Raw genomic sequence first — 27,605 nt, 5'->3', positions numbered from 1 at the left:
GGAATTTTAAACGTTCAGTTGAGAATTATCTCAAACCCTCAAAAAAATCAATTTCAGTTAAGCTGCCACAAAGTCTTCAAAGCATGCATGTACAATGGAAAGAGCACCTGCCCTTGAGTCAGAAGACTCTGGTCTTAGCCTCCTTGCAGCTTATTTTCCTCATCTGTAAAATGGGGGTGATAGACTGTATGGCCTCTGTGATCCTGTCTAGCTCTAGCCCTTCTAGTCTTCTACCTTATCCTAGTAATATATAAGCCACCAGAAGGTAGTACACAATATATTATTATGAGGGAGGGAAAAGTCTCTTCCTCCCCCTCCCCACCAACACAGTAACTAAACATTAATTAGAATTTGGGAAATTTGTAATCATCTGTAAATCATTAGAATCCTTTTCATATTTATAAATTTTTTTCAGAAATTAACATTGAGATATTTGGGGGAGCTTAGGAAAATTATAGAACCTTTTAATTTGAAATTATCTTGGGCTCATGAGAAATATTTTCCTATCAATAAAACATATTCCTTAGTAGGTACCCCTGAGTTCAAGATTTTGTGTTTTAAAAACTAATTTCTCCAAATTGCACAGAAAAATCATTACAAGAGAGAAATTTTACTCTGGGTGTTTCTAATGGTCACGTGAACTGTTTTTCACTCATAATAACCAATAGCTAAAGGTTCTATACAGAAAGAACGGATAAAATTGGGCTGATACTAAGGAAGAGGAGGCTGTCACAGCTGTACTGCATACTGGATATTGTGTTAAAGCGGCCAAGTAATTGGCTTCAAGTATCGTTTTACCTGGGCAAATTCATTAGTCCATTCATAACAAAAAATATGCTTAATGTCGGGTACATTCTCCAGTGACAAGTTTTTTTCTGCCATTGATGAATCATACCAAGAGCACTACAAAATATCAATTTTTATAAATAACATACTTTTTTTAGGGATGGCTTAGGGATCTCCTCTTAACTGAGCTAATTCTAAGTATAAGCAAACATTGGAAGACTCTCCCCTGGAGCTAAAGAAGCCATTAACTGAATGCATTTCTTCCATATGGTTGTATACTGCCATGTTTCTCTTTCATTTAAGCTTAATAAAGGTAAGTTCAACGTGAACACAAATGACAGAATGCTTTATTTACTTAGGGTGAATATTTTAGGATTCCAAAATAAATTGGGCTCCCAGTTTTTTTTTCCAAAATCATTTATTGAAATCTAGATAGAGATAATAAGAAAAGTAATAGTAAACTAGAGAAGGAAATCTTGGTCTTTATGTTATCAGCGATAATTACCACAGTCGATAATTCTACAAGTATATACTGGTCTTTCGTTCAGTGTGTCCACTACTTCCAGTATTTGAAGAACTCTTGTTCCTTCAATCAGTTGCCTATAGAGAAAAAAAATGGTAAAAATCAGTTAAACCACAAAGTTTCATCACTGATTTACTCTTATGGTCCTTTACCATGCCATTCAACTTAACTCGTTCAATTCAATTAGCATTGTATTGACACCATGTGCCAGGTACTATGCTAGAGACACAGGCCAGTTCTCAGAGAGCTTATATTCTCTTGAGGGGATATAACGTGTACAGAGATAAGTAAATTAAAAATGTATACAAAATTAATACAATTTCTCTAGCGCAGAGCAAGGCATTAAAGGGGAGAGAGAGAGACCTGGTATAAGAGTTGGCACTTCAGCCAAGCCTTTAAGGAAGCTTGGAAGCCCAAGAGGTAGAAGGGAGGAAAAGAGAATTTTAGGGATAGGAGAGAGCTGGTACAAAAAAAAGGAGGCAGGGCACAGCCTTGCTTGAGCTCTTCCCCAAACCCCTACAAATACCTGTAAAAAATGGCTCTAAACAAATTCTAAAGCAGTAGAACCCACAAAAAGATGGAGTGAAACAAAAGCAAGGAGGCGGGACATAGAATGTCGTTCATGGAGAACAGCCAGTGGACCTTTGTTTTTGTTTTTAAGATGATTTATATTTTAATCAGCCAAATATACAAATTTAATTTCTTGAGTGGATTTTGCCTGGGCTTTTATTAATAAATGAAGATTTTTTTCTTTAAGCAGAAGATAGGGTTAAAAATGGACACTAGAAAGAGGTGGAGGTGAGGAAAAAAATAAGAAGAGAGCAGAAGAGAGAGGGAGGGATGGAATGAATGAAGGAGGGCCACCCGTCCAAGAACACACAGGAGAATGGGCTCCCAGACATTTATTACTACACTCAGACTGCAGAGATTTCACGAGAAAATGTGCAGATGAATGCCATCAATACAGACCAGGGATTTTCATTAAGATCCTTCTATGGGTCACCCCTGGTCTGAGGTGGAATGATATGAAATTCGTTGGGAAAGGTAGGCTGGACCTAGAGTGTGAAGGATTTTTTAAATGAGGAGCTTATATTTTATCCTAGAGGCAAGAAGGAGTCATGTAAAGTTAGCAAGCAGAGGAGTGACACGATCTGGCCTGTGTTTGAGTACTATATGAGACACAGAGTGGGTGCAGTGGATACCTTATTGAACTTGGGAGCCAGGAAAACCAGGATCCACATTGCACCTCACATACATGCTACCTGTGTGACTATGGGCAAGTCAGTTAACTCGCCTAAGGTTTTTGTATGTGTTTTATTTATTCTATTTTTAATTTATAGAATAAAACAAGCATTTCCATAACATAGTATAACAAAAAAGATGATTGCACATGAAACTGCAAGTCTATTATGTACAACTTGCTATTCCTTTTAAATATATAATAGTTATGTAAATTTCTTTTTTCCCTCCCCCCTCTCCCCAGAGATGGCTACCATTAGACACAAATAGGTGTATATATGTAAAATTATCCTACACATACATCTATTCATCAGTTCTTTCTCTGAATGCAGATAGTATCTTTTTTCATATGCTCTTTATAGTTAATTTGGGTTTTTATAATGGTCAAAATGTTGACAGACAATGGGGTTAAATGACTTGCCCATGGTCACACAGCTAGTGAGTGTTTTATGTCTGAGGCTGGATTTGAACTCAGGTCCTCCTGAGTCCAGGGCCAGTGCTCTATCCACTGTGCCACCTAGCTGCTCCTAAAGTCATTCTTAAAACAATGTTACTGTTACTATATACAATATTCTCTTGGTTCTGCTCATTTCACTCTTCATTATTTCGTGCAAGTCTTTCCATGTTTTTCTACGACCACTGAGCTCATCAATTCTTATAGAACATGAGTATTCCATCACAATCAAATACCATAACTTGTTCAGCCATTCTCCAATTGATGGCATCCTTGCAATTTCCAGTTCTTTGCCACCACAAAAAGCTGCTATAAACATTTTAGAACATAAAGGTTCTTTTCCTTTTTCCCTAATCATCTTTGGAAATAGACCTACTACTGATATTGCTGAGTCAAAGTTTCCTCATCTGTAAAATCAAGGGGATCTGATGACCATTAGGGCCTCTCCCAGCTCTAAATCTACAGTCCTATGATATCAAGTTTACAACTGTGTGCAGAATGCATTGGAGAGAGGAGAAAATGGAAAGCAAGAACTATTTATCGAAGGTTACTGCAATAGTCCAGTGAGAGTTAATGAAGCTCTAAACCAGGACAGTGATTGTGTGAGTGGAAAGAAGGGACTGGTTGGGGGAGATGTTATAGAGACTGACAAAACTTGGTAACTGACTATGGGGGTGATAAGCTGAGTCAAGGGTGTCTCCACAGCCTGGGTGATGAGAAGGATGTATCAATCAATCAATCAATGAACATATATATTCACTTCCTCCTGGGCACTGCAGATACAAATGCAAAAAAAAAAAAAAGAAAAAAGAAACAATCTCTACTCTCGGAGCCGACATTCTTTCTTGAGATACGCTCAGATTCCTGAGTGAGTAAATAATGAATAAATGCAAAATGAATATAATAGGGAACTGGAAGGGTTAAGAAGAGCTTTCTAGAACAATTGGTGCTTTGCTTCATTTTGAAGGAAAAGAGGGAGTATGCAAAGCATGGATTCAGAGGAGAGAGTACATTCCAAGAACAAGTGAGAGAAGGAATGCAGTGGGTGAGAACAGAGATAAGGCCAAGGCCAGCTAGTCTGGATGACAGTGTGCAGAAAGGGAAGCAATCACAAAAGCTGGAAAGATGGGTTGGGGCCAGGCTGTAAAGGGCTTTACATAAAGAGGCCTTTATATTTTATTCTAGAGGTAGTAGGGAGCCACTGGAGTTTACCAACATAGATCATTGTTTAAGGGAAATCACCCTGACAGCAGTGTGAAGAATGGACTGGAGAGGGGAGAAGTGTGAGGTATGAAAACTAGGTGAATCACCTTTCAGTTGTGTTTCACTCTTTGTGACCCCATTTGGGGTTCTTATGGCAAAGATAATGGAGTGGTTTGTCATTTCCTTCTCCAGCCCCTTTTACACATGAGGAAACAGACAAACAAGGTTAAGTGACTCACCCGGGGTCACACAGCTAGTAAGTGTCTGAGGTCAAATTTGAACTCAGGTCCTCCTGACTTCAGGGCCAGTCCTCTATCCACTACACCACCTAGTTGCCCTCCCCAACATAGGCAGCTAAGTGGCACGGTATATAGAGTACCAGGCCTGAAGTTAGGAAGACTCATCTTCTTGAGTTCAAATCTAGCTCCAGATACATACTAGCTGTTAGACCCCGGGCAAGTAATTTAACCCTGTTTGCCTCAGTTTCCTCATCTGTAAAATAAGCTGGAGAAGGAAATGGCAAGCCATTCCAGTATCTTTGCCAAGAAAATCCCAAATGAGGTCATGAAGAGTACAATACAAATGAAGACTAGCTAGAAGTCATTAAAACAGTCTTGGCAAGAGGATTTTAGGGACTGTGCTAATGTGCTAAGGTGTTGGTTTATGTGAATAGAAAGGGTTAGATGTGAGCGATGTTGTAGATGTAGAAATGAAAAGATCTGGCAGCTGATCTGATATGTGGGGTAATCTCTTAACTGAAGGGATAGTCTCAGTTTGTTGAATGAGAAAAAGCTTTTTGGAAACAGCCAATGTGTGGGTTTGTTTTGCTTAACTACATGTATTTGGTGTTTTTTTTTTTAAAGTTTTGTCTTTCCTTTAAAAAAAAAACTGGGGACAAGCAATAATATATGTGCGTGTGTGTGTGTGTGTATATATATACACACACATATATATATACACACACACACACACATATATATATGTATATATATATATGTATATATATATATTATATATATATATATGAACAGGGTCATTGAAGTATTTAAAACTCATAGATAGGAGGAGAAGGAAGTTTAGAAGGAAACAGATTAACAGGACAGTTTTGAGTTTACTGCATTGAATTTACCATATATGTAAAAGAAAGCAAGCTGTATATAATAGAGATTCACAGTATATATACCGTCCACATTATCTGGTCTGCTTTGCATATGGGAATTCTCATTTTATTTGGTGTTGAATTCAAAATAAAAAAATGAAAGGCCAGATGAGATGGATATTGTGAAGTAGATGATAACACAAAGGTTATGAATCTAGAATACTTGAAGAATGGGGGGTGGAAAGGGAAATTTGATAAATGGATGGGTTTTGGAGAAAAGATAATGAATTCTGCTTTTGACATGTTGAGTTTGAGGTGTCTTTGGGACACGTCTGGTTTGAAATATTCAATAGGCAGTTGGTGAATTGGGATTGAAGCTCAGGGGGAAGACTAGAGTTAGATATATTGATTTGCATAGAGATGATAATTAAACCCATGGAGCTGATGAAGTTATCGTGAAAGAATATAAAGAGAGAACAGAAGATGATGATGGTACCCTCAGTAGGAACAGGAAATTTAGAAAGAAGGGTTGACTTGGAGGAAAAGATAAGGAATTCTGTTTTGGACTTGTTGAATTTGGAATGTCTGTGAGACATCCAAAAGGAGGTGTTTAGCAGGCAGTCAATGATAAGTGCCTGGAGCTCAACATATCTGAGGCTTGTTCCCTCAAACTAAGCTCAGTGAGCATTACCCAAGATCAAAGTGATGTTCATTTGCCTGGCTCTACAACCTCAAAAGAGTCTTTGGGGAGTGACTTAAAGTTTCTCCATTGCAAAGATTTCACACTAATCCTAAAGTGTGCCAAAGACCATCATTTACTGGATTAACAGGGCCAAAATTTTAGAATAGCTTAGGCCAGGGGTGAGGAAGCTGCTCCCCTGAGGCCACATGTGGCCTTCTAGATCCTTAAGTGGGGCCTTTCAACCAAATCCAAATTGTACAGAAGAAATCTTTGGATTTGAGGCTGGTACTAGGTAATCTGTTGTCCTGTGGAGATACTGACTGGCTGCTTATCTTCTCCTATCCCCTGTTAAAGACTGAGTTACATCAATGACCAAGAATGGAGTAGGGGGAGAAGAGAGACCACCACCCCATGACTATACTACTTTGGTAATGAGATGAGAGAGCATTTATACCTCCATCATCTCTCAGCTGTTGATCTTTCCTAAGCGGCAGCTGCTTGGCTCAGTGGATAGAGCCCTGGGCCTGGCGTCAAGAAGACCTGAGTTCAAATACAGCCTCTTATGCTTATTAGCCATGGGACACTGGGCAAGTCACTTTGCCTGTTTGCCTCAGTTTCCTCAACTGTAAAAAGAGGATAATAATTGCACCTACCTCCCAGGGCTGTTGTGAGGATTAAATGAGATATTTGTTAAAAATGCTTAGTATAATGACTGGCACATAGTAGGCATTACGGAAAAGTTTATTCCCTTCTTTCCATTCCCTTGCCTGACCTGTATCATGGCATGCTGCTTACATAAGTTGCATCTACTGAAACAAAATAGAACATTTTGCCAGCTTCTGGATTCCAGCTTTGCCAACCACACCAGAAACTTCTGTGGTCCACAGGGACATGGTATTTGGCCAGTAAGGGCTAGGGGTTTTTTTGTTTGTTTTTGTTTTTTGTGAGGCAATTGGGGTGAAGTGACTTGCCCAGGGTACACAGCCAGTAAGTGTCAAGTGTCTGAGGCCGAATTTGAACTCAGGTCCCCCTGACTCCAAGACCAGAGCTCTTTCCACTGAGCCACCTAGCTGCCCCTAATAAGGGCTAGTTTTGCATAAAAAGGTTAAGAAGCTTATTGGTGTTAAATGTTAGCTGCTTAGGTACCCAAGCCAATTTTGGACATGCATTTTCAAAGATCTGGAATATCTTAAGAGCAGGTAAGGTCAGAGACAACAAATACTCAGTAATGCATTAAGATAAAATGTTCTTTTCTGGCTGCAATCATGGCAGATGTGGAAGAAGATGCTGCTAGCTGCTCCAGAATCCCTTCTGAAAAGATGAAAGGCCTTTGCAGAACTGAAGGCCAAACACATGACGTGACCACTAAAAAAGAAAATCTTCAGAAGAAGGAGGAGGGTTATTCAAGAAGGAGCTAAAGCTTACCTACCATAAGGGATACAGGTGGGTGTACATTAGTGGTTTGACTGAAGAGAATAAAGTGAAAACATGGCAACTACATGTACTTGCTGAACCCAAATCAGCTTTTGTGATTAGAGTTAGAGATATCAATGGTGTCAGCCTAGAGGTCCATAAAGCATTGCAGGGTCTTTGCCAAATCTTCAGCAGTACTTTTGTTAAACTCAACCAATTTTAATTAACATGTGGAGGATTTTGGAACCTTAACCTTTGAGTAATCCTAGGCAATACATTGCTTGGGGTTACCCAAATCTGAGGAGAAAGAAGAATTTATGTACACCTACTATGTGCCAGGTACTGTGGTAAGAGCTTTTGCAAATATTATTTCGTACAATCCTCCAAACAACCTTGCATATAGGTACTATTATTATCTCCATTTTACAGTTGAAGAAATTGAGGCAAACAGAGGCGAAGGGACTTGCCCACAGTCACACTGCTAGTAAGTGTCTGAGGCCGGATTTGAAGTCATGTCTTCCTGATTCCAGGCCTAAGGCTCTGTCCACTATGACACTAGCTGTCTGACTTGAACTGAAGTGGCTATAAATTAAGAAAAAAAAGGTTGTCCTGGGGGCATCTAGGTGGCGCAGTGGATAGAGCACCAGCCCTGAAGTCAGGACAACCTGAGTTCAAATACAGCCTCAGACCAAACACTTGACACGTACTAGCTGTGTGACCCTGGGCAAGTCACTTAACCCCAACTACCTTAAAAAAAAAAAAAGGTTGTCCTGCATGGTGATGCCCTTATTGCAAAAATCTGTTGGCAAATATGGAATTATCTACATGGAGGACCTGATCCAAGAGAAGTAACAAAGGCTTCCAAGTTAACAACTTCCCTTTCTATTCCCTCCCTTCAATTATCTTTTCTGTGGGGTGGAATGAATTAAAAAAAGAAAAAGGCTCTGTTTTGTGGAAGGTGGAGATGATGGTAACAAGGAAGAGCAGATAACAGGCTCATTAAACAATAAACTAACAATAATAATATATAACAATATATAATATAAATGAATATAATAAATAATACAATATCAGTAATAACATATAACAATAATATATTGGAACAATAAACTAAAGGTGTCTAGCATGATTATTTTTTTCTAATGGTCTATTAATAGAAAATGCCCGTGATTTTAGGAAAAGGATAAAGGCTCTCTTGGGCTAGAAGAGTCTTTCTCAATTTGTTTCATCCCTGAAGTATCACAGCAGCCTTGGAATTTTGCAGGAAGATCTGTGACCAAGCTCAAGAATAAAACAGAAATACCTTCACATCCAGAAGAACTGTGTTATATACTGTGTTTTTTATAATGGGCTCCAAGCTTTCACTATTCATTCAGCAAAATTTTACCATTTTGCATCTCACCAAATATTTATTGAGTACCTACTATGTTCAAGATGTTGTAGGAAGCAGGCAAGAAAAATAAAGGATCATACCTCCTTCTCAGATAGTTGATAATTTAACCAGTTGAAAATAAGATACACATAAATAAGTATGACATGAATTTAGAATCTGAAAAGTTACACAGAGAGCGGAAAAAGTGCCATGAAAATTCAGAGGAGGAAGACCTCAGTATAGGGTAAGGCAATCAGGAGAGGGTTTACGGAAGGAGTAATACCTGAGAAAGGCAAGGGCATGGAAATGGGAAAGGGTAGGACAAGTTAAATTTTACTATATACAAGGTATACATATACTATATGCATATATTTATAAAGCCCTATAGAATGTTGTAAAATATATTAACAATCTATTTTAGGTCTAAGTGCCTAGTATGTTGCTATTGAACTCCTTATAATTGTTATTCGAGATATTTCAGTATTTATCATCACTCTTTGGCAACTTAATGTTACTGCAACCTGGATAGTTTGATCTCCTTATTGAAGTTAATGAGTTGTTATAAGAATGACTTCACTTAATGAGCAGAACCAGGAGACCATTGTACACAGTAACAGCAACATTGTACAATCTGCCTTCTCAGCAATACAATGATCTAAGACAAATGCAAAAGACTCATGATGGAAAATGCTATCCACATCCATGATAAAGTCTGAATGCATAGCAAAGCATATTATTTTCACTTTATTTTTTTCATGTTTTTTTTCCTTTTGTCTGTTTCTTCTTTCACTACATGACTAATATGGAAATATGTTTTACATGATTACACATATATAACCTAAATAACATTGCTTGCCATCTTAGGAAGGAGGGAAAGTAAAAATTTGGGACTCAAAATTTTATTTTAAAAAATGAACATTAAAAATTGCCTTTACATGTAATTGGAAAAAATAAAATACTATTTAAAAGAGAAAAAAAGAGAATGATTTCACTTTAAGGATTTTACCTTCACAAAGTTCTAGATTTAGTGATTCTAATCTAAACAATAGCTATTATAGAGCATATCACAGTAATTTAAGGCTGATTATTCACGGTGGCAGATTGAAGTGTGCCTTAGATTCATTGCAAAGGTAGTGCTCAAATGGTTTCAATAGTTTAAAAAGTTCATTTATACAAAAAACTTCATGCCTTTAGAAATGTGTTTCTTTTATTACTTTTTTCCAAATGTCACTTTTATCTACCTTATAGGTTATTACTGACTTTTTGAGTATTCATTTAAAATTGTAAATAGATAAACCTGTTATACATACCCAAAAGCTACATATTTTCGATCCAGATAAGGAGCTTTCTGTAGTGTGATATAGAATTGTGACCCATTGGTGTGCCGTCCCTTGTTGGCCATACCAAGAACCCCTCTTTTATCATGTGGCACTGCAAAGTTTTCATCTAGAAAAGATCAGTAGGTCGTGTAAATGCTGCTTTTAAATTAATTCACCACATTGTCTGTATTGGTAGCAACATATAATGAACAAAAAGAACATCACATATATTCTCATTTGTGTTTGTGAGTATATTGCCAAATTTTAAACATCTGATTCATTTCCATATTCTTTCCATTTTTCCAAATCGCCTCTAAGAAAAATAGATGTAAAATCTCATTAATATGGACTCTACTATTTTTGATATAAGGTGAAGTTAACCTAAATATTAATGGTAAAAAAGATGTTTGCTTATAAAATTAAGAGTGAAAAGAGAAAAGCTTAAGCTACTTAAGAATAAAGGTCAACAAACTTTTTATTTTCCCAGCACCACTTTAGTGGCAGTGTTTAAATTCAACCAGTCACCCTGCTGATTAAACATGATTCTTATCTAATGAAAGTATTTACAAGCTAAGCTAAGATTTATAATTGGTTCCTCTCTTCCCTTATCCCTGTCTGTAGTACTTTTATATGTAGTTTAAAGAAATACAACTTCATTTCCTTGGAGAATGTTTTATAAGTCATATTTTTTTTATGGTTTGGGCACTCCCTTCATTGATTACAATAGTCTTCAGAAAGTAATGATGGCAATAATAATATAATAATAATAATAATAATAATAATAATAATAACATTAACAGTAACTTGCTGGCCAGTCTTTGGGCTCAGCCTCTTGGAACTTAGCTTAGCTAGTCTTTTAAGTGAGTATTATCTGTTCCTGGATTCATACTCGGAAGCCTTTTCAAACTTTAGGAGGCCTGACAGACCTTGACGTTCCATTGGTTTAAGAACTTCATGAGGCAGTAGAGTAAGACTTTAGCTGAGGATGCTTTATTTTAGCATTTTTTTAAAAGGTTCTCTTTTTTTTTTTTAAGGTCATAACCTCATGGTCAGGCTAAGATCTCATGCTTCTGGTGCGTGGGTTAAAAGAAGTGGAGAGTAATGTCTTGTGTCCATCATACTTCTGTACATAATACACGTTCTTGCCAGATAGTAATTGCCTTTGTGCAAATAAGTCAGGCAATCTGAAATGGAGTGGGCTCCAGATTAACCAAAACAGGGGCCTGGCAGAAGGCTGAGACTGGCAAAGAATGCAGACATAATAGAGGAGGCTAAAGGTCATAAATGGGTAGATGGGAAGTGAAGATATGACCTAGACAGAAATAATACACAGAATTAATACCAGTCAGACTCTGTTAGAAGAAAAAGAGATTAAAAACCTCAGTAAAAAAAAAAATGCAGGGGCAGCTAGGTGGCGCAGTAGATAGAGCACCGGCCCTGAAGTCAGGAGGACCTGAGTTCAAATCCGGACCCAGACCAAACACTTGACACTTACTAGCTGTGTGACCCTGGGCAAGTCACTTAACCCCAATTGCCTAAAAGCAAAAAAAAAAATGCAATTGCAAACAAAAATGCTAACTTTAAATAAAAATTGGTGAAAGCTAAAATATTTGGGTCAAGAATAACTGAGTGGTTGTCTGCATATAACTTCAAAATATAAAATGAAGATTTCAAAAGATAATCCTAACATGATAAATGTAAAGCAGATGAAATTCACTTTTGAAAAAATTAATGAAAATGAAATAAATAACATTCTAAAGATATCAGGTTTCTTGGTGGTGGCAAAGTATTATGTCAATGAAAAGTAACTCAAGAGAAGTATTTAAGGAAGGTTTTAACTGGATTTTTAAAAAATCACCACAATATTCTGTAATCATAGAGAAATTTTTAGTGTAAGTAAGCATTTATTTTTTTCCTCTCTCCAAGTAATTTGTAATTGGTAATGAAACTTTACTTTTTATACTGTATTCAATCAGGGATTATTTGGAATATGATTGCTCATTTGTTAAGTAAGAATATCCAATGAAAACATGAGAAGGGAACAGAAAGGCTTTTAAATACAGTTATCCTCAGCAGATCACATCTTTAAAATCACAAAATTAACAGAAAAGTGCCAATAAAGAACATTCCACCCCAATTATTGTTGATTTACAAAAATTTCACTTGTTACAAAAATCTTATTTTGTTCATTACAAAAGGGCATTTGACTCAGTTGCCCCAAGAAAAGCCCCAAAGGCCATCATCTAATGCCTTATCTCTTATGCCTTTGTTAAGCTCCTACAAGATACCTGGATAAATGTAACTACAGAGATAATTCTAAGTCTCCTAATATTATTAAGCCAGGCATAAAAGCAAAGCAGTATATGCTCAACAATGGTGTTTGCCTCTATAATGGAGGATATGTTGTGCAAGGTCCAAATAGAAAAGATATTTCTTATAGATAGTAACAATGATAGATATTGTACTGATGGCATCAAACTCCAGGACATTATAGAGCTATGTGGATTTCAAACTTCTTCTGCTAACTGTAGGATTGTTTTTTGTTTGTTTGTTTGTTTTTGCCATGAACACTGTCACAGGAGAGTACTCAGGATACTCACTAATGGTACTCAGGATACTCACTAATGCAAATGCAAGTGTAAGTTCTGTAGCCTCTTATTAGCAAGGGGAATAATGGGAAGTGGTTTTCTTAGCTGGAAGGGGGGTCAGAAGGAAGTGTGCAAAGAAGGGAGGGATCAGGGGGGCTCTGTGAATGTGCCAACTGATTTCAAGTGAAGGATAGTGCTACCCTGAATTGAATGTGATTGTGAGCAGATGAAGCCTTGCCTAGCTCACTGACTTTGCTTCCTACTGATCTCCTAGACAGAATTTTGTGGCTTCCCAGATTGTTGCTGCTACTGGGACCTGGTGAATTTATCCTCTCTTTGCTTCCTCTCCCTGACTGGCAAACAGGCATATGGCCTCCTGGAGAATTTCTTGGTAGTTTTTTTTTAATTTTGTTTACTTGCTGTATATACTTTTTTAATGGGTTTGTCTCTAGACTTCAGATGAAGATGAGCTGGTTTTTATTTCATTATGAGCCAGTGGTTTCTATAAAAGAGTAAACCAGACAATGAGGAAGAAAAGGGGGGAACCCACAGATAGACTTGAGTCTATATTGAAATTTCTCTCTGGAGACACAAAGAGGGACTTTCAGTTCCATACAGTTCATGGCATACCTAGGTGAGGCACACCCTGAGCCTCTTTAATTATGTTTATTTAAAAGACACCAGAAGAAATCACCTTACAATCCACACAGGAAAAGCTAAATGGATGAAAAATGCTTTATGTCCAGTATATGACCTACAGTTAGAAGGCTATATTGGGGGAGATAAAATGTACATTAAGTATATACAAAATACGGGGAGAGGAACTGGGACCTGACTTGTGATTTCACTGGTATAGGGAACTCTGTGGGGAAGAAACAGCCTCCACCAATGCAGGCTGGCGCATTTTCTGCAAGTTATAGTTTTGGGAAAGTTGCCTACTGCAATGAGATGTTAGATGACTTACCCAGGAGTCATATGGGCGGGTCAGTCTTTCTGACTTTGAGACTGGCTCCCTATCACACTATTAAATGATGCTGCATCTCATGCAAAATAAATACAAGGCATGGTCTTTCTTATTTAGTTATCACAGTATACTTTATGCATTTATCATCCCACATTTACTAGTTCCATAGATAATTGAGCTGACTTTCAACCCAAATATAATGTTAGGTTCTCTAAAATTCTGGGTGGAAATTGTCAGTAGGGTTTATTTAAAGTTTTTGAAGTAAATGAACTTTTTAAGGGATGAGACAGGGAACAGAACAAACATTTATATAGCACCTAACACCTAGCAGGCATGTTACAATTATTATCACATTTGATCCTCACAGCACTTCTGGGAGGTAGGTGCTATTATTATCCCCATTTGAGAAAACTGAGGCAAACAGAAGCTAAATGACTTGCCCAGGGTCACATAGTACATATCTGAGGCTGGATTTGAATTCAGGTGTTCCTCAATTCACTGTGCCATCAGCTGCCTCTAACAGTTATAACTAAAATGGTTACTTTTTAAATGTTGACTTAAGAACTAAAGACCATCAGGTTCTTACTGGAAGTTTTTCGTCTGAATTGCAAAATGACACTTTAGTTTAAATGGCTTTCCGTAACTGTGTTAATTCCTAGACATTTCAGTAGAACATAAAAACATTCCATTCACTTTACAGAATACTGCAGTGAGTGGAGATCTGCCAGAAGTAAATATTAACATCTAAAAGTGGTATCTGTCACTGCTCTTAGGCAGTATGATTATTATTTTTTTCAATTCTGTTTAAGAAGAATCATTGTTACATTTAAATTTTTCTCATAATTTTGCTGCCTATGATTTTTCCCCTTCCATTCCTTGTGTATTAAAAGGAAAATCAACTGATTTCTAAAAGGTATAAATAGGTTGGGCTGTTGGTTAGAATTTTGTACTGGAGATAGTCATGGGGCATAAAAAAAATTATGCAAGCAGGAATCATTCCCTCTTTCTTTTCATCCATATTAGTGGCTGACTGAGCTGTCATACAGTATCAGATCAGCAAATGGATTGCAATTAATCTTTATACAATACTGGCTGACCCCAGGCAGACTGATAGTTGTGTCCTCCCAGTGCCAGGGGATAATGGAACAAGGTGGGCAGGGAGACTGGCTGTAGCTATTTCTTCTCTTTATTGACTTAACACAGATCGAGCCTAAACAGTAGTTTGAGTAATTTGCTGCTCTGAGTACACTGGGATAACAGCCACTGCTATGATTCCTCAGCCACTGCTGACAGCCTTTCAAAGGGAAGTGTTTCAGGTGGTAACCGAGCACCCTTTCCTCATCCTTCCTCCCTCCAATTCCTCAGTATTAGCACAGCACTTGAAATGGAGCAATCATCCTTTTTCTCTTTAATCTCCAATCTTTCCCTTATCTACTGGTTCCTTCCCAGATGCTTAAAACATGCACCCAAATTGTTTATATCCTTAAAAATACCCGATTTGATCCTACCATCCCCTCAAGCTACTGTCCCCTTTCTCAAAGTTTTAGAAAAAGTTATCTACAACCATTAGGTCCACTTCCTCTGCTCATTCACTTCTTAATTCTTTGTAATCTGGCTTGTGGCATCACCATCTGAAATTGCTCTCTCCAAAGTTATCGATGATCTCTCTCTTTTTTAAAAAACAAATTATTTTCAATAAACAAAAATCTATTTCTCTCTGTTACCAATGATTTCATCATTGGCGTTTCTGATAGCCTTTTCTCAGTCTTCCTACTTCTTGTCTCTTCTTGACACAGTTGACCACCCTCTCCTCTTTGACACTTTTCATTCTTTTCCTGCCTGACTGTTCCTTTTCAATCTATTCTGTTGACTCATCCCCATCACAACACTTAACTGTGGGTATGTCCTAGGGCTCTGTCCTGGGTCCTATTCTCTTCTTTACACACACTCTTATTTGGTGACTTCATCAGCTACCATGGGTTTAGTTATGGTCTCTATATAGAATCTCTCATAGCTATATAACCAGCTCCAGATTCTCACCTGAACTCTAGGCTTCCTTCATCAACCGTCTACTGGACATTTAAAACTAGATGTCTCACAGGCATCTCCAAACTCAACATTTCTTTTTTTTCCCCTCCACAAGGCAATCCAGGTTAAGTGACTTGCCCAGGATCACACAGCTAGTGAGTATCATGTATCTGAAGCCGGATTTGAATCCAGGTCCTCCTGACTCCAGGGCCGGTGCTCTATCCACTGCACCACCTAGCTGCCCCCCAACTCAGCTTTTCTAAAACAGAACTCATTCTCTTTGTCCTAAGACCTATCCCTCTTTGATACTTCACAATATCTACTGAGGATATCATCAAACTTCCAGTTTCCTAGTTTCACAACCTCAGGTCACAATCTTTGACCCCTTACTATCCCTCACCTCATATAACCAATCAGTTGCTGAATCTGCCTCTTGCTTCCACAAAATTTCTTGCATCCATCCCTTTCTTACTATTCCTATAGTCACCATCTTGACTCAGAATCTCTCACCTGGACTATTTTAACAGCTTCCTTTTTGCTCTTCCTGGCCCAAGTCTCTCCCCACTCCAATCCTTCCTTTATGGAGCTGTCAAAGTGATTTGCCTTAAGTGCTGATCTGACCATGTCACTTCCCTACACAATAAACTCCCTACTGCCTCCAGAAGAAAATCCAAACTCCTGCTTGGCTTTTATAGCCCTTCACACAATGGCCCCAACCTATCTTTTCCTGCCTCATTATATAGTAATTCCCTTCTTGGCTCTATGGTCTGGCCAAACTGGCATTCTTGCTGTTCTTTCTAAAGGGCTTTCCATTTCTTTAGCTTTGCACTGGCTGTTCTCTGAGCCTGGAGCATTCTTCCCTCTGTCTCTAAGAACCCATTCCTTTAAGCACTCTTTTCTATGAGAAGCTTTTCCGATATCCCCAATTGCTGGTGTCCTTGCTCCCTAAACTATCGTGTATTGATTTTATATTATTCTATATATTTTACATGTCATAGATGTATATGAACACATTGTTTCTCAGATAAAAATATATGCTTCTTCAGAGCAGAGAAGCATATATTGTTTTTTTATCCCCTACCTATTCTACTTCCCTCCCCAATATCTTTCAAGTTAATATGCAGAACAATATAATAAACACATATAAGAGAGGGCAGCAGAGCATAGTGACTTTTAGGAATGATTCTAAATTGTTTTCCAGAAGGATTAGACCAATTCACAGCTCCACCAAGTGTATCAGCCTGCTAGTCTTTCAATAAAGCCTCCATGCTGGCCCTGAAGCTAGGAAGAGGTGGATGCCTCTTGACACATAATGGCTGTGTGACCCTGGGCAAGTCACTTACTTAACCTGGGCAACCTTCTAAGACTATAAATTGCAGAGAAGGTGCCAACCTGCATTGGTAGGAGGAGTTTCCTCACTGGGAAATTTCCTATACTAATGAAATCACAGGTCTTGACCCTGTTCCTACCACTAATTCAAATGTATGATTATTTGAAGTTTAAAGATAAATATCATTTATTATGCAGAATGAAAGAACTGATCCATAAGTTCCTATGTTAAGTCAATCAATAAACATGTATCAAGCATCTCTGTTCAACCCTATCGTACTGTTTGTAACCTATGGAAAAGTCACTGAATGTTTTTATACTATAGAGCTAGACAACTTCCAGGGGCTCTCCTAGCTCCAAAATCTAGGAATGACTTATTGTATAATGGGAGGTGTATCCAAGGGACTTGGGGGTCCAACCTCTCCTGTGGCTTAGTGCCAGCTGCTCCTCTTCTGCTGGGAATGGCAGGCAGGCTTCAACTGGCACAACATGGCAGCAATACCTTACTCTGCAAGGGTGGAGTACGTCATCCTGACTGTCTGACTCTTCATAACCCCATTTGGGGTTTTCTTGGCAAAGCTAGAGTGGTCTGCCATTTCCTTCTCCAGCTCATTTTGTAGAGGAGAAAACTGAAGCAAACAGGGTTAAGTGACTTTCCCAGAGTGACAGAGTTACTAAGTATCTGAGACCAGATTTGAACTTGGGAAAGTGAGTCTTCCTGACTTCAGGTCTGGTACTCTATCCACTGTACCACCTAGCAGGGCAGCCTCAGAAATACCTACACTAGGAAGCTACATTTCCCAAGAACTGGGAAGTTTTTTCCTGCCTTCTTCCATTTATTCAATAAAAAAATGTCAAGGCAGCTAGGTGGTGCAGTGGATAGAGCACCAGCCCTGGAGTCAGGAGGACCTGACTTCAGATCTGACACATAACACTCATTAGCTGTGTGACTCTAATCAAGTCACTTAACCCCAACTGCCTCACCAAAATAATAATAATAATAATAATAATAATAAATAAAATAATTAAAATAAATGTCAATAGTAGAGTGCTGGGCTAAATAATGGAGGAGATAGTTTAAGTAAGATCTAGCTTTATAGTTTGCAATTATTTTCTTGAAAACCATTCATAAACATTGAATGAACTGAATCAACAAGTTTTTCAACAACAATAGGACACAGGCTACCCAGTGGCGCCATGGGCACAGGTGGCAAAATCAGAAGGAGGTGCCTGTTGAGGGGTGAGAGTGAACTCTTTCGTCTTTCTGTTACGCAGGCTTTACCTAGAGAGCTATGACATTGATTCTTTAGCCCGACTACAACTTGCACTCAGGGAGCAGAGAATACCAGAATAGTCAATTAACATTTTTTAAACACTTACAATGAGCCAGACACTGTGCTAAGCACTAGGGATACAAAAAGAGCAAAAGACTATCCCTGCCCTCAAGGAGCTTACAATCTAATTGAGGAGACAACAAACAAACAAATATATACAAACAAGCTACATATAGGATAAATAGGAAATAATCAAATGAGGCAGTAGCATCCAGAGGGATTGGAAGGCTTCCTGTTGGGAATTTTAGTTGAGACTGGAAGGAAGCCAGAAAAGGCAGTAGTAGGGAGGAGATGAAGAATGAAAGCATCCTCAATATGCTTCACTCCTTAATGACCTAGCAGGCCTAACATAGGAATTTTCTGCTTCCATATGTATCTTGATGGTTCTATGATTAGATAACCTAAGGAACCTCAAGTTACATAACAATAAATCTTCAGATAGAGCCATTTCATGGCATACATACGGTAATCAGACTAGGCCAGGGAGGAAGATTAGTAATGACACTACATGAGATAGGGTTCCTTTTTAAAAGAGCCCATTCCCCATGCATGCTCCAAGGGATAGCCTCTTCTATACAGTTTAAATCCTACTTTCTCTGTTAATCATTCCCTAAATTCTGTCTTATAATTTTTTTAATGTTGACAAATTATTTTTGAATTGTTCAATCTGCTAAATAATCGGTGATAAAGATTTAGAAAATGAATGTTCAGATACTGGGATAAATCAGCACAATAATGACATCTCTGTTTTATAATCAGGGTGAGTAATAAAAGTGAAAAGTGAAAGAAACTTTAAGGACATTTATAAGCTATGGTAGAAATTCAAAACCCTATTATTATATTTTCCATGATTCATAAGTTCCTGCCAGCATTTGCTACTTTACAACTGGATGTTACTGTTGTAGGTATTACTCTCTGGTTAAAACTGGTGGTATTTCTTACATACAACTCTATGTAAAAATTTAGCCTTTTTTGGTTTCTATCAAAAACCTTCATTTACATGATGAAAAATCACTTTTTCATTTTCATTAGGACCATCCTTAATTCCTGTATTTTGATGAGCTTTGCATGTTTATTTGATACATATGTAGACTGAACCAAAATGGAGTGAATATCCAGTCACAAAAATTGTAATTAGGCAATTTGGATATATATAATTTTCTCCATGTGGTTACATAAAATAACATGAAGGAAAAAAAACACTTATTGAGCAATGACTATATGCAAAGTATAACCTTTATTTCCTTAACCTACTACTCCTCAGAAGGGTATGATTAAATCAATTTGCAGATGCTGTTCCCTGGTATTAGTTATCTGCTATTTTTACATGATCTAATAATTCACAGAATATTGATTAGGATTGTACTCTTCAGGCCTGGACCTACTCTAAGTTACTTTGTAATTTTCCAATTCTTCGAACTTTTTTTTTCAATATTTTAAAAATGTCTTTATTTTTATTCTCTGGGTCTACTCCTCAAATTAGCAGATCCCTCTGAGTTTCTTGTTTAGAAAACATTACAATAAAGATCAGTTCAGTCATGTCTGACTATTTGTGACCTCATTTGGGGTTTTCTTGTCAAACATACTACAGTGGTTTACCATTTCCTTCTTTAGCTCATTTGACAGATGAGGAAACTGAGGCAGAGTTAAGTGACTTGCCCAGGGTCACACAGATCATAAGGGTCTAAGGCTGTATTTGGACTCAGAAAGATGAGTCTTCCTGACTTCAGGCCTTGCACTCTAGCCACTGGACCATCTAGCTGCCCCACAATAAAGATTAAATATATCAATTTTTATTTTTAAAGTAATGACAGCATAAATGTATGTTTAGCAAATCAATATGGGTAGACTAATCAATAATCTAAACTAAACCTTAAATAATAATCTAAACTAAATCTTAAATATCAATGTGCCTTTTTAAGTAACATTGTTTATACTAATTAAGAAAAATCAGCCGCTATGCAACTATCACAAAAACTATTTTAGATTTGCTGTTTTAATAAAATAAATATTAGAAATTAAGGGGGGGAAAGGGAAAAGGACCTACATGTATAAAACATTTATAGCAGCTCTTTTTGTGGCAGCAAAAAATTAGAAATTGAGGGGATACCCATCAACTGGGGAATGGCTGAACAAGCTGCGGAGTATGAATGTAATGGAATGCTATTGTGCTATAAGAAATGATGGGCAGGATGATTTCTGAAAAACGTGGAAAGACTTACAGTGGCTAGAGCACTGGCCCTGGAGTCAGGAGGACCCAAGTTCAAATCCTGCCTCAGACACTTGACACTTCCAGCTGTGTGACCCTAGACAAGTCACTTAACCCCAACTGCCACACACACACACACACACACACACAAAGACTTACTTGAACTGACGTATAGCGAAGTGAGCAGAACCAGGAGAATATTGTACACAGTAATAGCAACGTTGCATGATGATCAATTATGATTGACTTACCAAGACAATTCGAAAAAACTCATGATGAAAAATGTTATCCACATCCAGAGAAAGATTTGATGAAGTCGGAATGCAAATCAAAGCATACTATTTTCACTTTGTTTTTTTCAAGGTTTTTTTCTGGTTTTTTTTTGGTTGGTTTCTTCTTTCAAGCATGACTTATATGGAAATGTTTTACATGATCGTATATATGTAATCTATATCAAATTGCTTACCATATTTTGGGAAGGAGTAGGGGAAGAAGGGAGGGAAAAAAATTTGAAACTCAAAAATGTTTTAAAATGAATGTTAAAAATTATCTTTACGTGTAATTGGAAAAAATAAAATACTATTAAAAAAGAAATTAAGATGCTTAATAGTTTAATGACTACTAAAAATAAAGAGTTATGTTTATATTTAAGGGAGAGCCAACATTTGGAGACGCAAAGTTAATATACCTGAAATATTTATGAATTAATCTTAAATCCCACATACCGAAACTGGCCAATTTGAAAATGGGTCAGTCCATTTGCAAATTAGCAGGCAAAATGAGAAGCTTGATTCATGACTGTAAAAATTACTGAGTTTGTTGTTTTAAAAAAAGCTGAATTAAGAATCATTAGAGACTTTTAAATTTTCCTCATTTTTAGTTATATTAAAATTGAGGTTCTTTATCAATTATTTTGGACATAAATTTTCAATTCAATAGGGAGAGGGACTATATCTGTGATTCCATAGTATAAGGAACTACAAGGTGAAGAAACTCCCTCTATCAATCAAAGTTGCCACTTTCTTTGCAATTAATTGTCCTAGAGAGTTGCCAAGAGCACGTGACGTTTAAATGAAACTTGTACAGGGTCACATAACTATTCTGTCAGAGGCAGGACTTGAACCCAGGTCCTTCTGGCTTTAAGGCCTCTTTTCTATCCACTACAACACACTTCCTCTCATTTCAACTTAATTGTCTCAAATTACCTTCATTTAAAATAAGCCAGTTTCCGTATACAGTCTATAACATACACATATAGGACTTAAGTACCTGACTGTGGTCAACTATAGACTGCTGATAAAATGTAAAATACTAAAGCTAACTGGCATTTCCTAATTGTGGGTGTGCATGCTATTTCTGGGCAGCTAGGAGGCGCAATGGATAGAGTACTGGATCTGGGGTCAGAAGGCTCATCTTCCTTAGTTCAAATCTAGCTTCAAACACTTACTAGCTATGTGACCCTGGGCAAGTCACTTAACCCTGTTTGCCTCAATTTCCTCATCTGTAAAATGAGCTGAAGAAGGAAATGGTAAACCACTCCAGTATCTTCGCCAAGAAAACCCCAAATAAGATCATGAAGAATTGGACATGACTAAACAATGACAGACTATTTTTAAATGCAAAGTAAAGACACTTTAGAAAATCAGCATCCATTTGTTGGTTAGGAGTTTGGCTTAGGGCTACTATGTATTTGTATTTGTATATGACATTTACTTTTGCTAATATCAAAATATCAATATGATAGGTAATATAGATTGATATTGGCAATAAGTAGACTGGTAATATTTTAAAGACACACTATGTACCTTCGAATACTGGTCCATAAATTGACTCACCACCATTTCCTTTCCCATGTTGATATCTGAATAATGGAGATAAATTAAAAAAAAATTATGTGAATGTAAGTCAGTCACATAGTTCTTAAATGCCTACTCTCTGGCAGGCATTATGCTAAATAATGAGAATGCAAAGACAAAAATGAAACAGATTTTGTGTTTACATTTTATCAGTGGAAACTATGTACTCTTATAAGTGAACACAAAACATTTACAGAGTAAATCCAAGGTGACTTTTTTTTTTGGTGGGGAGGAGAGGAGGTGCTGGCAGCTGGGGGAAAATCGGGAAGGGCCTCATATAGGTGGTGGCATTCATTTTGCAGGAAGCCATGGATACAAAGACTTGGAGGAGGGAAGAAGATACATTGTAAGCATGGGGATAGGCTTCTGCAAGGACACTGAGATAGGAGCTGGAAGATTGTGTATAAGGAACATCATGAAAAAGGCCAGTTTGGTTGGATTGTCAGGGGACTAAAGGCGATGTGTGTAACAAACGTGGAAAAGCTGGTTGAAGCCATGTTGCAAAGAGCTTTCAGTGACAGAGGAGTTTGTATTTGGTCCTAGAAGCAGCAGAGCACCATGGAATTTACTGAGCATGCTTTAATATTGTCACTTTGGCAGCTGTATGGAGGATAAATTGCACAGTGAAGAGATGGAGAAGGGAGACCAATTAGGAAACTATTGCAATAGTCCAGGGGAGAGGCGACGAGGCCCAGTAGTAGGGTGGTGTGGAAAGGAGGCAGATGCATGAGGTCCCATGGAGGTGCAAATGACAAAAGCCTGCAATTGGCTTGGATTTGTGGCTTGACAGACAGGGATGGATGTCAGATTAGGGGAGCTCCCTTCACCAAGGTAGTCTGTAACTTAGTAGCTAAATCCTAGGGATTTGACTGGGTCATAGAGAAGTTGCCAAGGATTACACAACTAGTAACTCTCAGAACTGGCACTGAACCCAGGTTTTCTTGACTCCAAGCCCAGAGCTTGAGTCATTATGTCCTCTTTATCATTGTGCCTCTTCAAATAAGAGAGTAAGATACAGAATAAAAAATACAAATAAAAGATTAGGATATAGAAAATGAATGTACACTCCATAGGTCAAAATATAATAATTACAGATGGGAATTTTGTTGTAAATTTGATTCTAGCTGCGACAGTAACATCATCATCATCATCATGACTGCTAATATTTATATAATGTCTATTATGTGCCAGGCACTGTGCAAATGTTTTACAAATTATTTATAAATTTACAAATACTTTATAAATACTATCTTATTTGATCCTCACTACAATGTTGGGAGGTAGACTCTATTATTATCCCCCATTTTATGGATAAAAAAACTAAGAGATTAGGTGATTTTCCCAGAGTCACATGACTAGCAAGTGTCGATTTAACATTCAATCAGTTACAAAGTAAGAAATAGCTGGTAGGCTTATCAAATTTCAGATTGAAACAAAGTTGTGAGAAATAGCTAAATGGTAGGGTAACAAATGGGAGAGAAAAAGAAAACTTCTTAAATAACTTAAATGAAGGATGAATCTAATAATAAGAAATCCAATAGAGTTCTAGATAAATTACTGCACGTAGGTTAAAATAATCAATTGCACAAGCATTTCTTTTTTGAACCAGATTTGTGATGATTTCATTAATATAGGGAATTCCCAGTGAGGAAATGCCCTCTTACAAATGCAGATCAGGACCTGCTCTCCAACCTGTAGTAGTAGTAGCTATACATTTTAGAGAGTTGTCTGCACATGTATAGCGTAGAGCACCCACCCGAAGTCAGAAGGACCTGAGTTCAAATGTGACCCCAGATACTTACTAGCTGTGTGACCCTTGCCAAGTCTAACTGCTTCAAAAAAAAAAAGTAATTCCACAGAATCAGACTATTGTTATAGAATGAGATGTCATTTGATACAAGCGCCTCATTAAACAGGTTAAGGAAACTGAGGCCCAGAGAACTGAAATGTCTTTACCCTTTTCCATTAATAAATGGCAGTGTCAAAATATAAACTGTGGTCTATCGAGTCCAAGTCCAGAGCTCCCTCTACAATGCCATGCTGTCTTATTTCCTCCTCCCTATATTGCTGTGAAATGGGCAGAATTAGAATATAAATTCTTTAGAATTCTAAAGCAATAAATAATTGTGTTAAAATTAGAGTCGAATTACAAAAAGATAAACTGTCTAGTTCACAATTTTGTCTACTCCCGTTTTTCATGTAAATAAATGGAAACTACTAATATTCTTATTTTCATTATGTCTTATACTCTAACTACCCTCTAGCAAGGGTAAACTTTTATTTAGAATGCAGACACCACTCACGTTTAAAAAGCAGAGACAGATTTTTTTGTTTGTTTATTTGAGGCAATTGGGGTTAAGTGACTTGCCCAGGGTCACACAGCTAGTAAGTGTAAAGTGTTGGTCTGAGGGCATATTTGAACTCAGGTCCTCCTGACTTCAGGGTCAGTGCTCTATCCACGCCACTGAGCTGTCCCCAGAGACAGATATTAAAGGCAGTTTGTGAACTCTACACAGGAGAAGTTTGTGCATTATCTTTATTGGAGGAAAAGAATATCACATGATCTAATTTGATGTGACAAGTATAAAAATCAGGCTGTTGACTTAATTAACAGATCAGGAGGGCCCTCATTTATTTCCCTAATTCCTCCCAAATGTATTCTTACTGTGAAGTCTCCTGACTGGTGGCCATATGAGGGTGTAAATTTTTAAGAGGGCCATGCAGCTAATTACTGGATGATCAGGAAGATGAACAAAACAAAGTCTGAGGATGGCTGCTTGCTCTGCATTTATTGGCCCTCAGTCTCTTTTTAAAAAGCTCAAAATTATATGGGGAGGGGAAACATAAAAGGGAAGGAAAGTTAAATATAATTTCTTTAAGTACCTGCCAATATCATCAAATGTAAGCAAATATTTCTCCATGAAAAGCCAATTATATTTAAATTACTCAGATTAGTGGTAGATAGCACTGCCTACCGAGTGCTACTGATGGGAAGTCATCTATCTAGAAGTTTTCAAATTTTCATCTTATTATTATTGTTACTAAGGCACTCGGTTTGTAGAGTGACAAAATAAAGGCTTAGGAAAAATAAATAAAACAATTAGAGAATGGAAGAATCTTGAAGGGAGAAGGAAGGAGCCTCAGGTACCATCTAGTTCAACCAGTGCTTGAACAAGAACTCCTTCTATAAATATCTCCAAGGGCCATCCAACCTTCAATTCAAGACATCTAAGGAGGCAGAACTCCCTTCCTCCTGAGGCGGCCCATTCCATTTTTAGAGAGGCAGGAATTTAGACTTACATCAAGCTGAAATCTGACTGCCACTTTTAACCCACCGCTCCTAATTCTGCCCTCCTTGGCCAAGTAGGACATCTTATCCCTTTTCCATATAACAATCCATCAAGTACTCAGAGTGCTATCATGTCTCCCCTAAGTCTTTTCTTCAAGGTTAAACGCCCCCAATTCTTGTAAGGCATGGTCTCGAGGTCCATCATCATGCTAGTCCCCCTCCTCTGGGTTTTCTCCAGTTGCTGATGTCCTTCCTAAAATGTGCTCTCCACAGATAAACATAGTTTTCCAGATGTAGTCTGAAGAGGGCAGAGTACAGCAAGACGGCCACCTCCTTTGTCCTGGGGGATAGGATGTTCCAACTGACGTAATGTACAACTGTTAGTTTTGGGGTTCTGATGTCTCCTGCTATTGCTTTCTATTCAGCTAAAATCAACACATCTTTGTCACTCATATTTCACGTAGTCATATGTGGCAGCTTGTACTTGGGAAGCTGATTTTTTTTTAAGCCCATGTGTAGGATTTTACATTTTTCTCTGTCAGATTTTATTTTATTAGATTTGGTCCACTGATTTAGCCTATCAAGACATTTTTTGGATCCTGCCTGTCATCTAACATGTTGTCTGTCACTATTAGATTTGTGTCAGGGGCAGATATGTGGCGCAGTGGGTAGAGCTCTGGCCTTGGAGGCAGGAGGACCTGAGTTCAAATCCGACCTCAGACACTTGACACTTCCTAGCTGTGTGACCCTGGGCAAGTCACTTAACCCCACTGTCTCACCAAAAAAAAAAAGTTGCTGAGATTTGTGTCATCTGCAAACTGGATAAGCATACCATTTATGCTTTAAACCTAGTCATTAATAAAGACACTGAACAGCATGGGGTCAAGGACAGATCCCTGAGGCACTCCCCTAGAGATCTGGTAGTATACTTTTGACATGTTTCCCACTGATAATTATTCAAAAAAGGAAAACCTCTTCTTTCACTACTCATTTTAAAAAGCTTTACCACACAATTCAAATACTAATTTCACATAGTTCAATAAAATAATATTTTGGATATGCTGATTTATTGGTACAACTTAAATTTATTTAAAAAACAACTTACCTCCTCCTTGTAACCAACCATTTTTTACTAATCTATGGAAAATGGTATGTTTGTAATGCAATTTTAAACCACTTTGAGAAAACCCTGCATTCCCCGTGCATAAGCTCTGAAAGTTCTGACAAGTTTTGGGGCACAGATCAGCATAGAGCTAAAAAACAAAAGATAATTTGCAAAATTAAATTCTCAAATTTCAGATTTGGAGGGGAAAGGGGTAATTTAAAAATTATCTCTTACCTCAAATATCAATCTTCCAATGGACTGTTCATTTATTGAAATTTCCAAGAAGACCATGGGACGCTATTAATTTAGGAAATAAACAAAGAAAAAAAAAGATCAAAGTCAAATAATGCAGTCATAGCAATGACCAAACAAAATAGCATAAATTTTCAACTTATCTGGAAGGGAAATTCATCCTGACTTGGTGATACTCTACCAAAAACACTTCTTGAGGCAGCATAGCTTCAAATGCTGTTGCCTCCATCTTGACGTAGATTTGACACCTTTTTTTTCCTTATGCTGACAACACACAACTGAGGCAAATTATCTGAGCCCTTGGAAGGACATCCACAAACAGAAGAATACTATAGTGTTGTTGTTGTTGCCATTGTCGTTTTTAAGGAAAAAACATTTCAATCAACAAGCATTTTTAAAGCACTTACTATGAACCAAGTACTATATAGAGCATATAAAACCAAAAATAAAGTACAATCCCTGTTTACATTCTCAAGGTGTTTACATTCTACTGAATTTCAAATTCAATTTTTAAGTTAATTTCAAATCAGCTATGATTCTTATTTTTTAAAATAACTTTAT

The 27,605-nt window shown here is 37.5% G+C and overlaps 1 protein-coding gene across 4 annotated transcripts in view; it reads right to left on the bottom strand.

Annotated features, from left to right (window-relative positions):
* Window positions 1–1,111: 1,111 nt before the first annotated feature.
* The window catches only part of PPIL6 (peptidylprolyl isomerase like 6), a 60,759-nt gene continuing 34,265 nt past the window's right edge, over window positions 1,112–27,605 (bottom strand). For 3 of the 4 annotated variants that reach the window (XM_078155199.1, XM_078155198.1, XM_021008175.2), the window contains 4 exons: window positions 27,027–27,089; window positions 26,793–26,940; window positions 10,082–10,217; window positions 1,112–1,386 (listed from right to left, as the gene is read on the bottom strand). In XM_078155199.1, the coding sequence (XP_078011325.1) occupies window positions 1,278–1,386; window positions 10,082–10,217; window positions 26,793–26,940; window positions 27,027–27,089 (456 nt within the window). In that variant the 3' untranslated portion in view covers window positions 1,112–1,277. Of the gene's footprint in view, window positions 1,387–10,081; window positions 10,218–22,347; window positions 22,404–26,792; window positions 26,941–27,026; window positions 27,090–27,605 lie in introns of all 4 variants that reach the window. The other variant, XM_021008174.2, reaches the window with a different exon arrangement.

Source organism: Phascolarctos cinereus, unplaced genomic scaffold (genome assembly GCF_003287225.1).
Source record: "Phascolarctos cinereus isolate Bilbo 61053 unplaced genomic scaffold, phaCin_HiC Scaffold_5;HRSCAF=322, whole genome shotgun sequence".
Taxonomy (NCBI): domain Eukaryota; kingdom Metazoa; phylum Chordata; class Mammalia; order Diprotodontia; family Phascolarctidae; genus Phascolarctos; species Phascolarctos cinereus.
The sequence above is the reverse complement of the archived record's forward strand: the minus strand, read 5'-3'. Positions and strand labels throughout refer to the sequence as shown.